This window comes from Lycium barbarum, chromosome 2, assembly GCF_019175385.1.
Source record: "Lycium barbarum isolate Lr01 chromosome 2, ASM1917538v2, whole genome shotgun sequence".
Taxonomy (NCBI): domain Eukaryota; kingdom Viridiplantae; phylum Streptophyta; class Magnoliopsida; order Solanales; family Solanaceae; genus Lycium; species Lycium barbarum.
The window spans coordinates 148,093,822-148,109,094 of record NC_083338.1 but is presented as its reverse complement, the minus strand read 5'-3'; the positions used below and the strand labels follow the sequence as shown (position 1 = coordinate 148,109,094).

The 15,273-nt window shown below is 35.0% G+C and overlaps 2 protein-coding genes across 2 annotated transcripts; both read right to left on the bottom strand.

The window, feature by feature from the left end:
- Positions 1–842: 842 nt before the first annotated feature.
- Positions 843–3,428, bottom strand: LOC132627972 (protein BRASSINAZOLE-RESISTANT 1-like). The gene is made up of 2 exons (XM_060343618.1): positions 2,749–3,428; positions 843–1,942 (listed from the first exon to the last, which is right to left on the bottom strand). The coding sequence occupies exons 1-2, from the start codon at positions 3,037–3,039 to the stop codon at positions 1,253–1,255; spliced, it is 981 nt and encodes a 326-aa protein (XP_060199601.1). The 5' UTR covers positions 3,040–3,428; the 3' UTR covers positions 843–1,252.
- Positions 3,429–7,078: 3,650 nt separating this feature from the next.
- LOC132627970 (NEDD8-conjugating enzyme Ubc12) lies at positions 7,079–11,361 on the bottom strand. The gene is made up of 6 exons (XM_060343616.1): positions 11,203–11,361; positions 10,194–10,307; positions 7,988–8,096; positions 7,801–7,879; positions 7,588–7,704; positions 7,079–7,501 (listed from the first exon to the last, which is right to left on the bottom strand). Exons 2-6 carry the CDS (start codon positions 10,300–10,302, stop codon positions 7,364–7,366), a joined length of 552 nt encoding a protein of 183 aa, XP_060199599.1. The 5' UTR covers positions 10,303–10,307; positions 11,203–11,361; the 3' UTR covers positions 7,079–7,363.
- Between the last annotated feature and the right edge of the window lie 3,912 nt (positions 11,362–15,273).

The window sequence follows — 15,273 nt, the reverse complement described above, 5'->3', positions numbered from 1 at the left end:
CTGTCAAAGACTGCCAACTTCTTGATACCTTCTTGCAATAGACCATCCCTATAGAGACATGACAATTGGACACACATTGGAAGGATACTTTCATACGAAAGTGATTAAGTTGTTTCGATTACAGAATGATGCGTGTCTGTTAGAGCAAATTAGATGATCTGAGCCGGAGAAATTACCCCTCTTTTTCTCACTCGAGCTATCCCTCTTTCCCTCACTCTCTCTCTCCTTATTTTTTTTTGGATGAAGTAAGTGGTATTAATCAAAGGACTCTCTCTCTCCTTTTTTTTAATATGAACCTTGAGTCATTGAGTCATCAAAGTCTTGCGCAAGTCCTTCCATTATTCTATAGGCCAACTAAAACAAGCAAAGTACTACTCCAATGAGAACAAAATTATTTAAAGGAACCACACTACAGGTTGCTGAGATAGTTGACTAGATAAAGAGGGAAATTGTACAAAGAGTTGAGTTACTTAGAACATCACAAACGGCACACAGAAATGAGATTTTTTGGCATAGAATACTTGGTAGTTAGATTACATACAAATGCTGCTGACTGCTTATAATTAGTTTCTTCTATTGGAGGCTTATTGCTCATGTCACCCTTCCTAGAAGGTGGCTATGGGAGTAGGTGCTCTATATGTGTAATGTTTTTTCTTTGTTAATGGTAATATTCACATGGTTACCGAAAAGAAAAAAAAATGAGGACAAAATATAGAACTCAGAAACAAAGGCAACTGGCAATTTTGTGTAGAAAACAGGTTGTGTATGGACTTTGACGTACTTGGTATACTTTGATCTAGACATAAAGCATCAAAGAGACTAAATAATAATACATCCATCGATTTCGAATTGAAGCTAGATCATTAAACAAGAACCCAGTTGCACAGCAACAAAGAGATCTACTATAATCAAGAAAAAAATTGTGGATAGTTCAGGTTTGTGGAGAACTCTTGCTAGGCTACAATGACTTAAAACAATTCTCAACCACAAGGAGACAGAAACCACCATCTATCTACACCTAAATGCTTGTGACAAGACCCAAATAAACTTAAGGGACTTCCACAGATTAAGAACAAAAGGTAAAAAAATGTTTCTATATAAGGTAAACAGCAACAGCAACAGCAACAGAGAACATCAAATCCATCCTAAGATGCATTACATGCAAGATCTACATTTGGCCAACTTCATCTCTGCAAACAGAAATTGTAGATGATACACGAACATCCTTGTCTTGTTCTTTTGATCATGAAAATCACATCCGACCACTCCCATGTCCGAGTGTGAGCTCCAAATCATCTAAACCAACCTCGTGAATCTTTTCTCCTTCCCATGCAGCCTTCACTGATACATTCTCAAAGTCAAACTCTATACTCTTACCCTTGTCGATGATCATATCATTTGAAGGAATTCTCTGAGCTGGAGGTTTAATAAGATTAAAAGTCGGAGACATTGGGACCCCATTGGCTCCATACTTTTGAAAGCTCATCCACTGGCCAGAATCAATAGTGGACGTATCAGATTCATCGCATTCTGGTATAGTGGCAGGAGTGAATCGCTGACCTCGAGTTGGACTAGTTGGGGCTGAAGCAGCAAAGAAAGGGATATTCAAAGCAGACATCGATTCTCTGGCCAGAGTCTCAAGATTAAATGTTTGCTTAGGGTGTCTAGTTGGTGATGAAAGAGGTGGCGTTACAGGGGCACTGTTCGATATTCGTAAAGGTGGTAGCGACGAAGGAATGGAATTATGGAGAAATGCAAACGGGTGAGGTGGCAAGTTGGCATCGCCACGTGATGGACTAGGGAAAGACGAGGATGTTGGACTGGGTTGGTAAGAGGGAATTGGGCTAGCAAAGTATGAAGATGGGGGACTTGGATGTCGTGAAGAACTTGGAGTAATGTTGGCTGACGTGCCTCCAATCTCCATTGGAGTTGGCCTGCATCCCTGAAACATAGTAAAAGAAGATTTTTTTACCAAACTAGTGAACATAAATGATTAAAGGCTAGCGAAGAAAGTACTATAATGCTGTCATGAAGAAGGCCATGCTAATTTCTCAGACAAAATTGTATTCACCTAAATCATTGTCTTATTTGTTTAAGTTTAAGAACAAGAGTCACACAATTAAGATAAACCAAAAGGCATTAGGAGAGAAGTTCTATGAATTTTGAATTCAAAGACAATTTTGCTCAGTAATTTGAGATTAAAACTTTTAACATATTTCAACTTGGAATCTTGAAAAGTATTTCATAAATAAGAAAAAAACATCAACTAAATGCACCAAACCCCACATTAGACGCCCATTTCTATATTAAGAGCAGTCAATTCTCAAGGTAAATTCTTCCTTTTTGCCCTCTTCTTGTGTTTCAGAAAACAACTTCCATTCTCTGACAAATTAACTTTATAGGTTCATACCAATCTTCCAGAAATGAGAACATGAACACATTAGAAGTATTTATTTTTTTTAAAATGAATTGAGCAAATCCAGCTAATTAGCTAAGAATTAAGATGCATGAAAAGTTCAAAAGACAAACACAAAATCCCAGATCAGAAACACTTAAACAGTTTAAATTCCACTGAAAACAGATAAAAATGACAATCTTGATCCAAATTGAACAACCCCATTTCCCAAATCTATAGATCTAACCAAAACCCAAGCAAAAACCCATCAACCCATTAATTCAAGCAAGCAACAACTAACACTAACACAACATCAATTTACATAGAGCAAATAAAAGAGAAAAAGTAGTAACCTTGCGATAAGTAGTGCCATCAGGTTCAACAATCCATCCAGCTTCAGCACAAAGAGCTTTAAGAACTTCATTATTATCACAATGTTTAGGAAGATCATAATTCCCTTGTGCTCTTAAGCCACTATAAATCTTAGCTGCAATTGCCCTTCTTCTCCTTTCTCTTCTCCTATTATTCTCTCTTTCTCTCCATGATGGTTTCCTCCTACCAGCACCACCACTTGCCACCGCTCCTCCACCACTTCCACCACCGCCCGCCGCCGCAGAAGAACTTTCCGGCGACTCCCACATCATTTTCTTGAAATTTTTGCAAACTGAAAATCAAGAAAATGGGGTTTTTTTTTTTTCCTGTTTCTTGAAAATTTTGCTAACTGAAAATCAAGAAAATGGGATTTTTTCTGTTTCTTTTCAAAATCAAGAAAATGGAGTTTTGTTTTTCTGTTTCTTTTGTGTGAGATATATAGATTGATTAGAAGAAAGTATGGGGTTGGTCCCAGGTGGGTGTTCAGACAGCAGGTGGGTTTAGTACAGTGTGGTGTATAGGGTAATAGGCTGCCACTCTATAAAGCATTTTTTGGGACTACTACTCACGAGAAATACGCTCCCAAAGTGTGCTTATACGAGAATCTCACTCATTTTCTACTTTCTCTCTCTGTTTTTGTGTGTGTGTGTGTATACGTAGTGCTTTATTATGTCTATATATAATGATGATGAGAATGGGGTTTGTGTTTTTTAGCAGAGATTGTCATAATTGATGAGATAAAGTTTGTTACAGGCTTGACAAGACTCTTAATGTGTTTACACTCGATACTCCAAAGAAACTTTGACTGCTCTTTTAGATTTTGTTAATTAAGTGATTAGACTATATGTTTTAACCGTTATTAAGATTGGAATTATAATTGTAAACCAGAGATGGTGATATTGTTGAAATAATTTTTTAACCATCTAATGTAGTAGGATAATAATTGCTATGTTATTTATAAGTTTTATATATAATGATTTTAGTATTAAATATGTAATAAATTCGTCAACATAAACTTGCGCATATTACCGATCTTCAACTCTAGAAAAGAAATAGGATTGTGATAGACAAACAATAAGTATATCACAGCTAAGAGAGGACCCACCGACCAAGGGTGTTTTAAAATGAGGTTTAGTGCACGGGTTCGATTGTCCGTGTTAACATTTTGACGATGATATGAAATGAATTTAAATGAGAAGTACAAATTCATACGATCGACCTCAATTTATTGGAGAATAAAGTGTAATCGTAATTGTTGTATTTTGGTATTAAATAATTATTTTAACTTATGTATATATCCTCTTTAGACCTCACTAATGAGATTATGCTGGATTTATTGTTGTTGTATATACATATTTTACGCCGCAAGTACATATTGAGATAAATAAGTATTTTAGATTGAAGATTGATCTAAATAAGTAGTAATTTAGATTGAAGATTGATCTAGTGTCAATGACATATGTAATTGTGGATTTTACAAATTCTACAAGGGTGGGTTGCATTTATTTATTTTAACACTTAAATGGACAATCAAATATTAGTAAATGCAAAAAATAACAGAAAAGGAAATATTGTGAGAGCAACAAGAAGAGCACGCGGTGCAAATGAAAAAAAACAATAGAAATATAAGAAATAGACCGTAATATGAGAGACGCAAAATGTTCCACGTAATAGTAGACAAGTTAATTAATCAAAGTTTAATTATTTGGAGAAATATTATTACCCCAATTTTTTTTTAAAATAGTACTAGTAGTTAAATTGTTTTAAGACTCTCATGGGTTTACACTCTATACTCCTAAAAACTTTGACTGCTCTTTTAGATTTTAGTAATTAATTGATTAGACTATATTTTTTAACCGTTATTAAGATAAGAGTTAAATTTGTTAACTAGAGATGGTAATATTGTTGAAATAAATTTATAACTATCTAATGAAGTAGGATCCTAAATGATCTATTATTATAAGTTTTATCTAAAATGATTTTAGTGTTAAACAATAAATTCGTCAAGAGTGAGCTTGCTCATTTTATAAATTTTAAACTCTGGTGGAGAAGAAGCATTGTAATAGACAGACTAGCATAAATGTCAACTCATGATGAATTCATAGCTAATAGAGACGACCTAATGGCCAAGAGTATTTTAGAATGAGGGTTGAGTGTGCGGGTTCGATTGTTGTGTTAACCTTTTGATGATGATATGAGATAAGATTAAGAAGTGGGGATTCATAAGACGTAGTAGTTGCTCTATTTTGGTATTAAATAATCATTTTAACTTTTACATTTAATTTATTTTTTACACATAAATTGGACAGTCAAATATAATTGGGAGTAAAGATAAAAGTGCATCTTCTTTTTATTGGTTACAAATGTATTTTTGAAGAATAGCTCACTCTGAAAATGAAAAAAAAAAAAAACAATAGAAATATGAGAAATAGACCTTTATATTACAGACTTCCACGTATATTAAACAAGTAGAGTAATATTAGTTTAATTATTTGGAGCAGTATTATTCTATCCGCATTAAAAATAATGAACATGTACTTATTTAGGTAGTCCAATGTGTAATTTTAAATGTATAATTAGTAATTTTTAATTTTAGTTTAAGCTGTTTTATGATAAAAAGGTTAAAGGCAGCGTTGCTCATTGTGGTCTGAAATGGAATGGAATGGAGGTGACGAGGAAAGAGACTTGGAGTGACAGCGTGGGGATCAGATCAGGTGATTAGAGAGAGAGAGAGAATCAACAAGAATTGACTGTCTGATTTTAGTGCAAACTCTGCCATACCAGTGATATTTAAGATGATTAATTTTTTTAATATTTTGTACTAAATCAAACTGCAATACATAAATTGAAATAAATCGGAAAAAAGAATACAGCATACAAGACGTATGTATATACGTAGTACTAATCCTTGTGAATGTGGGGGACAATTATTTTTCTTTTTACACTTTTATATAACTTTATTGCCGGTAAAAAAGAAATTTTGTAACAGAGATATCTCCTCGGTTATTGAAGCAGTCAAACAGCCAATGGATACCTGCCACATCAGTAACCGTGGTCCCCACTCCCCCACCCCCTCACCCCGCTCAGCTCAATTATTGGCAGATCAGATCAGTCTATCGTTGCATCGGACACAAATTTCTTTTTTTTTTTCTTTGCCCTTTTCTTAAGAAAAATTAACACGATAAATGGTACGAGTAATGTTTAAACCATTGCTCAATCGATATATTTAGCTTACTAAGTATATGTAATTTCAAAGTTGTCGGCCAAACGAGTATTTAACAAAAACCCAACAAGAAAATTCATTAATAACTGGCCATTTCGATCCTTTAAAACAATATTATACTTCTTACCATCTTATTTCGCCATCCAAAATCCAAGTAAGCTCCCGAAAAAATTTCTTGAAATATAAACTTCTCAAAGATTTTTTTATTGGACCTGATAGTTGGTTTTAGAAGAGGTTCTTGAACTAAGAAATAGTAAACATTAAAAGCTAAAAAAGACTATCCTGAGCCTGGTGATGTACACAAAGGAGTGCGGTTCGGTCGGAAGAGTTTCTAAACCTTTTAGTAATCCCAAAGTACTTGGCATTTGACCTAAAATCATGTTGTTGGCAAGTAACAATTGCTCTAAACTTTCACAATTATGAATTGAGTTTGGGATTTGAATAGACAGATTAATTATGACTAAACTTTCTAGAGAACCACCAACTTCTTCAGGCATTGGACCAAGTAAAGGGTTATGACAAAGGTTTTAGAAAAGCACATAAGCTTGGCAGATTAAGGATAGAAAAGCACATAAGCTTGGCAGATTATGGACTTGCATTGGTATGCTTCCTTTGAACTTATCCTTACTTCAGACATTTTGGGTTTAAAATTAAGCTTGGTAATTCAAATTTCAAATGTACTGGCTTGAAATTGAGGAATGGCAATCCTAACTTTAAACCTAAATATCTTAAATTCAAACTGCACAAGCAATATGTCAAATTTGACTATCCCCAACTTCAGACTCGTATTTGTACAGTTTAAAATGCTAAACCTAACATCAGACCTGGATTTTCAATTTCAATCCCATATGAAATTGATTCTAAAATGGCTAAACATTGAAGTTTTGTAATCTCTGGCTATGCTTTAAATAGCATTCCTCCAAACAGCTATCTGTGCAATTGCCCCAATTTCCCATTTTGACATCAAACTCATGAAAGAAACAAGACCACCTACAAAGCACACTGCCTTGGCGAAATCTCAACAAATCTTTATCAGATTTTTTTTCCCTTTCTGACTCATCATATCCACCCTGGAAAAAAGCAGCAGCTGAACTGAAAAGACACCTTATCATGTTTGAATCTCCCATAGGATGTGTGAACATGAATTCAAATTGTACACAAGGTCCTCAAAACATAGGTCTCCGCCATTGGTCTTATACATGAACTTATCCAAAAAACAAATTGCAGAGTTACACTTAGCATACAGAATATTTTTTCTGGTCCGACGTAAATTTAAAGACATTTGAACCCAACCTGTTGCAGAAAGACCACCTGAATTGATTTTGCATCCAAACTTTACAGACACCCCGAGTTTTGTTTCAGCCTTGAAGACATCACATGCAACGGGTAAAGAATGTTTGCCCGACATAGCCTCCATGCATTGCCCTTCTGACATTGGACTCGAACAACTTCGGGTTGTCTCTCAACACAGCAGCTGCTTCGTGATTGAGGGGATCCTCATGATTCGGCTCCTGCAGAATCACAAGTTCTGATTGCTAAATACTTTGAATGAGTGACAAGTGAAGTATCTTTATATTATCAAAATTAAGAAAAATACCGTGAACAGATGATATAAGCCATAGATAATGGTGTTAATGTTGAGCACAGGTTTCCAGTCTTCTCGAAGAATGTTGAGACACACATTTCCTTCCAAGTCAATATTAGGGTGGTAAACCTGAAAAAAGAAAAAAAAAATCTCAGCGATAATGATAACTGTCCAAGTCTCAACACATTCTAGAAAATAAACAAGATAAAGATAACCAGAACCCACCTTTGTCTTGCACTTAACCTTTGGGGCCTCATGAGGATATATTGGAGATATACTGAAAGAGAACGTAAATGTGCCACCCCTATATATAGGCAAGAAAGAGCAAATAATCAATAAATGATACCACCACAGAACGGTCTACAAAATTACTTGCACATTTTTTTGACAGCAAAGTTGTAACATTGCTTACATATAATATCCTTCGTCAGGCCGAATGGTGACTTCAAAGTTCATGAGGTCATCTTTTCCATTGGGAAATGATATGCTACATGTTTTGGGTAGATTTAGCTCACTTATATCTGCAAGAAACAAGATGCAAATGTTTAATCATCACTAATTAGATGCAAAAAAAAGGGCCAGAAGATAGCAGAAAGACGAGCTAGAGAAAAGACATGGCATAGACGTTAGGACATAGAGATACAAGCAGTTATAGAATCCTTTTCAGACAGCTGCTAGCAAGAGATAAAGGAAATAGAAGCTAACAAATCATCATGCTACAGTCTCACATCCATGATTGATCTGATCTGTATAGTGTTAAGATAGAATCTTAAAACTTTGCACTAAGTTTAGCTCAGAGAGTGAGAAGGAAGAAGAAGCTATGTCTATACACTTGACAATTTCTAAAAGAAAAACTTATAATTAAAAGAAAAAAGATATCTCTGTAGACTTGTTTCAACTTTTGAAATTATTATACTTTATTCAAAATTTCAATCAAAAAAAATTTACCGACTTCAAATCAAAATGTGGAAAAATGGGGAAGGAACCTCCGCATCCACCCTCCGCTTTGTTACTACCTTGCGCTTCTATTTGTACTAACCCTCATCTACTTCCTACCTTTTGCCTTCTCGGTCAAGGAGGTACTTTATGAATGTGATAAGAGAGTATGACTCACAGTGTATTTGATTCTACAAGTATGTAGTGGAATAAGATGGACCTGCAATGTTGTTGCACTTTTACGCACTTTTGAATCAAGAGGGAGAAGAACAGCATGTGGCGTAATGGGAAGAGGAAAAATGGAGAAAGCAGGACGACATACCCAATCCCACCCGGGAAAAAAATCAAGCAAAATAAAACTGAATATGTAAGAATTCAATGCCACTACCATGAATTGATAGCCACCCTACACTCCCTCCCTGCTTGAGAGATTTTTCAAGTACTTCCAACACACAATTCTTCACTTGGTTCTTCATTGCGCACATACTTCCCACGGTTATTCAGACAAGTTATATGGGAAAAGAACCATTTAGTTTCCTAGAAAATATACATGACAAACATAAACCTTCTCAATAGTGTCTCTTTTTTGAAACTGATAAACCTTCTCAATAAGTCTCAAGAGCCTAAATCTTACTTTCTCCTTATTAGATGCCAAAACCTTAGCAAGAATTCTATCCTGAAACTAATGCCGAAGGTATTAATCCAGTAGTAAATCCTTTAGATTCAACAAATTCTTCACTTAGTTCTTCGTTGAGCATATACTTCCGGTGATTCTAGAGACAATTATATGGGAGAAGAACTATTTAGTTTCCTAGAAAATATACATCACAAACATAAACCTTTCCAATAGGTCTTAATAACCTGAATCTTTATTATTGGGTGAGTATAATTCTATCCTGAAACTAAGATTAACCTATCAGATCTTTTCCATTACGTGGAACTCATTTCCAAACTCTCACAGCAGAAAGTGACCACCCTACCTTGATTTTTACTCATCACTTGGTAGTTGGTACAAAGCAGACCTGTAAGGTTTCTGTAATATGGCCTGGAAGGAATACTTACATGACAGTGCAGATATACAAGATCACTCATAAGCACACAGGGTTTTGAGTTCCTCCAGAAAAACCAATACATCATTTGGCAACAAGAGGAATTGGAAAGAAGAAAGAAAACTGATTGATTATTATTTTCTTCCCATCAGTCTAGTCACGAGTGGATGTGAAAGTAAAAATCATACTCAAAACCTTGGAGTTAGATTACTTCTTCCATTCAGTCCAACTACAGGTTGGTAAAAAGAATTTATGTGGGTCTCAACCAACCGAAATAAGAAATGTAACCTACGCATTTTTTGTAAGTAAATGTATACTAACCCATGTCACATAATCTCCCGTCTCTCTAGCCTGCCACTATTCAGTTCAACCAAGACAATCAAAGACTAATTCAGGATATCTATTGATCGATTTGTCATGCAGGAAGCACTTAGTGAAATTATCTTGGAAGATGCTAAATGGTTCAATCACTAGTTAACCTAACATGTCCAAAACATGTGATATCTCACCGATAGAGTGCTATATAATAAATCAGATTTAAAATGACCAAATTGTCATGCAGAAAGCACTCTCTAGAACAACTTGCACACTAGTTAACCTAAAAAGGTCAAAAGAGTTAGAAAAACAAACCACCTTTATGAAGACGCAACTCTCCTGCACTTTGTTTCTTGACTGGTGGCTTTCCATTTGCATTCTCAGCTTCTTCTCTCTGCTTTTCTTTTACTTTAAACAACCTGATCATGGTCCCTACAAGACAAAAAATATAACATAAGCGGAGCACAAAGGACAACCGAAGTACATGAAACTACTTTCACATCCTTTTTCTTTCTTAACAACAATAGCAACCTGCAAATACATAAAACTTGCTGAAGTTATAACGATGAAGACCACCAGATTATCATTTCTTTCCGTATTTTATAAAGATTTCATCAACAGCACGTTCTGAATTATGAAAGTAGGTCTTCTAAGAATTTATTTTTAAGTAAAAGCACAAAAAAGGGTTCATTTCTCGTATTCTAACTCTCGAGGTCACCTATTTATCCCCCAGTAACAGGTAAAATCGTTTAACCAAACATTTCTCTAAGAATTATCCTATTGATCTTAAGCACAGGCAGGCTTGGCGGAAGGGACATGTAACCAACTCTAGTCTATGAAAAAAAAAAATGTCACAAATCAAAAGAAAATTTCATTTCTATCAAACACACCTATTTTGGGTGCACATAAAGCATAATTTCTTTAACAAATAAGTAGTAAGACAACAGGTGACCCATAAGAAAACTGACCGACATCTAAAGATTGTAAACCTAGTCGGTGCAAACTATGACCTAAGTCAAAGACTCAAACTTTAGCACAATCATTCACCAAAAATAGACTCCAAAAAGTAAAATCAAAACAAACCCAGAGAAGAAACAAAGAATCAAAACAACCAGCTCAGATCAAACACACCAGAATTCTTGATTAAAAAATGTTTTAAGTTAATCAGTAAAACAAAGGGTGTCCAAAGATTAAAGCAACTGAACAGTAATCTAATCGATTATGCGATCTGGGGTAACAATCAAAACACCAAGAAAATCACTGAATCTACAAAAGGGTATAAAACTTAAAAATAGTTGATGTAATAAAGAATCAAGAAAAAGAATACCTGCTGTTTATGGAAAGGTGAGGTTAGCGTGAAGCCGCAAAAGGATTCTTCTTTCTCTCTTATCGAAAATGATGAGAGAGAGAATCTGAGAATGAAGGAAATAGGCTGGACGCCAGTCCTCCCAACCTTTTTTATATACTAGTTTTCACTCTACAACCACAAATGCTTCTTCTGTCAATGCTTTTTTAACTTTTTCCATAAATTTCTATTTAATTTTTTCTTTCTCATAAATGTATGTATATGATTTTTTTTAACAAAAGAAATGTCTAAATTTGCTCATATACTACTCGGAATTGTTTTATTTTGCCTTCTGTTGCATTTCTAGTTCATTCAAACCCGTACATGTTAATGGAACTTTGACATGAAATAGGTGGATTCTGCGTGTCGAACTTTTTCGCTGAAAAATTCAAATTTATCATATGACCGTTTAGTTATAATTTAAAATTACTTTCAAAATAGAGCTTCATTATTTCGAATATTAGATCAAAAGTTAAAGGGAAAGCAGAGTTCCTCAATTTCGAATAGTACCGAAATGAATTTGAACAATTTCACTTTAATTAATGATTTTGTTATACTAATAATTTACAAGGGCAATGAGGGAGCACAAAAGTATAGAACATTCAAGAGATAGTTTTTCTTTCAATTATTTCGAATGAATAAAACATAAGTTGCACTATGATCTTTCAAATATTAAAAGTGTCATGCTTTTTTTGTAACGAGAGGGTGGAAAGGTAATTTTCCCATTGGATACATTCTTTGTATCATTTCCTCCTTTTTGCTAATTTGTTTTTATCTGTGTTGTGTTGCTATTCTTCAAGATTTGTCTCTTTGAGGGTCACTTATATGGATTAATCGAATCTCACTGCATTCATAACACAATACCACATGCAGGTGGCTTTGGTTTCTCCACGGTGTACATACACTGCACCAAACAGGGTGTGAATTACAAATTTGCAACTAACTCCCCTAAGTTACAAGATGTCTGAATTGGAGCTTAAAATCGGTCAATGATGATTACACTATGGTAGACTGTCTACTTACATCCTTCTGGAATGCGATCCTTCCTTGGATCTTGCCTAAACACGGGATACTCCATACATCGAATCAGTGGCGGATCTGGTCTTAAAGCATTGGGTTCATGTGAATCTAGTAGTTTTTGCTCAAACTCTATATTTGTATTAAAAATAACTGAACATCAATAAATATTTTATTATGAACCCAATTACTACCATATATTACCTTGAGATTGTAATAGGAACCCATAAACTTAATATTCTGAATCTGCTGCGTTGAATTACCATTTTTTTAAAGTCGGCATATCAATGTTGTAAGAGTTGCTTCGAGCCCACAAATTACAAGAACAATGTCACGACTCTTGTGCAACATCTTCCTCAATGTCCATTATTTAGAATCGATCTCTCTTTAAACTATGAAAGACATATATCTCGTTGCATTCAAGTGCTCAACAATTAACAAAAAAACATTAAAATTCCCGGCTCCCTATTAGACTACTTGCTTAAGATAGAGGGCCGTGATATTTGGATAGAGATTCAAATAGGGCAATTTGCACGATTGTCCTTCATACGAACTGGTCTTTAATTTTTTCCCCTCAATTCGCTGGTCTTTAATTTTTGTCCTTCGCTTAAAAAAGTGGCCGAGAATATCCTGAGGTTTTGGGTTCGAAACCCAGCAGAGTCGAAAACGTATGCCTATTCGGGCAAAGTTACATAGAACCTATGCTGGAGACGGCAGACTTTGTCTTATAAGGTAGACTTTTAGTTATGTCTTAGGGCAACGTCTGCAGCATAAGGCAGACTTTTTGCAAAAGTCTTGCCTTCTGATTTTATCTTTTTTTGACTGAGCTGGGGTTGAAACTCATAACCTCCGGGTATTTTCGGCCACCTTTTTAAGCAAAAGGAAAAAATTAAAGACCAGCAATTTGAGGGACAAAAATTAAAGACCACCCCAAAAAAAGGTCAATCCGCGCCAAAAAAAATGATTCAAATATGCGCAGACTTTCTAGAAAATGAAGTTAGAGATCGGGTGAACTAAATTGGAACTTGGGAGTTCCTAGTAAGGCCCAACCAAGGTTCACAATAGACCACAAAACTACATGGTTTGTTCTTCAAATGGACTGGTCTTTAATTTTTTGGGAAAATTTCATAAATGACTATCTTTTAAGGGTTATTTTTGCTGCGTAGCTACATTTTACCTATTTACATCTCGTAGCAAACATATAGCTTGTTTCAGCCCTTGTTTCTTATTGTATTCACTATGATGCGTCGCTGTATTCATGAATACAGTCAGTAAAATTTGCTGAAATATGTATTCAATTCAAATGTATTCAACTCAACTGTATTCATTGTAGCTACTTTTACACTGTATTCACTTTATTATATTTAAAATCGGTTGTATACAAAAAATTAACCTTCCCCAAAACACTGAATTTTGCACTAAAAAAACTAACGAATACACGCAAAAACTGAATACAAGAAATAAAATTCACTCCATTCATTTGTATACACTTCCAATGCACTGTATTCATTTGTATACGAAAAGATCTTCTTCGAAATACAGGCAAAAAACACTGTATAGATACAACAAATAAGTGTATTTTGTATTTTCTGGTCAGATCTGACTGTTTCCGGTCAGATCTGACTGTTTCCGTCCAGATCTGACCGTTGCCACCGTCATTGTCATCAACATCACAGTTCTTTTCTTCAACATCACAGTTCTCTTTTCTTCTCAACATCACAGTTCTTTTCTTTTCTTCTCCGGAGAAGAAACTAACTATTTGTGGAAGAAAAGAACCTAACAAAAATCTCTTCCTTCTTCCATTTTTTCTGGAACAACAAAGTATAATTCAAAAACCAAAAAATAATTTAAAAAATATACCGGAGAAGACGGCTACTCCGGTTCACCGGAGCAGTGGGGGAAGAGGGGAGAGAGAGATGGGAGGGTTGGGTTGGCAGTGAATAATGTGATGATGAGTATTCTACTTTAAATATATATGTAGTTATTAATTGTATTTAACATATTACTTTTAGCTATAGGATGTAATTAATCTAAACTATAGCTATTAAATCTAAATATGTACTAGAGTTAGTTATGCCACGTAGTTATCCCTAATTTTTTCCCTTCAAAAGGGTTGGTCTTTATATTTGGGAAAAGAACGCGTACGCGATCAAACCAAAATAATTATCCACCCATACCCCCAGAAAAAATCAAAACTATTTATCCGAGATGCCTCCCAAATAATGATATGAACATTGTATATAAATATACTGAGATGGTATCATGGAAGACTATTTCAATCCTTCTCTCAGTCCTCCATAATACCATCATGGTATATAAATATACTAAGATGATATTATGGATGATCATATTCATTTGTTCAAAAAGACACACTTTTCTCGAAAAAAACCTCGATGATACCATGATCTTATATACATATACTGTGATGGTATCACGGAGGACTGCTTCAGTCCTTCAATGAGACACTCCTCAGGACCATGGTACCATCGCGGTATATAAATATACTAAGATGGTATCATGGAGGACTACTTCAATCCTTCTCTTAGTCCTCCATGATACTATCATGATATATAAATATACTGTGATGATATCATAGAAGAAGGGGTTTGGGCGAGGGGGTACGTCGGGTAAATAGTTTTGACCGGTTGGGTAAGGACCGAATTAGTTTAGGAGGGACATGGGCGGATGATTATTTTGTATTTGAGGGGTATTTGGTGTTGATTTCCCTTTCATTTTTGCACTTCGAAATCGAACTTATGCCTAGCGGGGCATAAATTCCTTCAGGGCGCGATCATAACTTGTGGATATTATGATACGTAACTTACGGCCCTGTAGGCATAAGTTTGATTTTGAAGGAAAAACTTTAAAGACCAGCTCATTTAAAGGACAAAAATTGAAGACCGACACAAAATAGGAACTAAAATGCAAATGACCCCAATAGACTGGCTACGACTTGAGGCCCAATCCAGAAAGTAGGCCTGCTTTTAAGAATCTTAATTATGATCAAACCTTCAAGACATAAAATTCTTTTTTTTT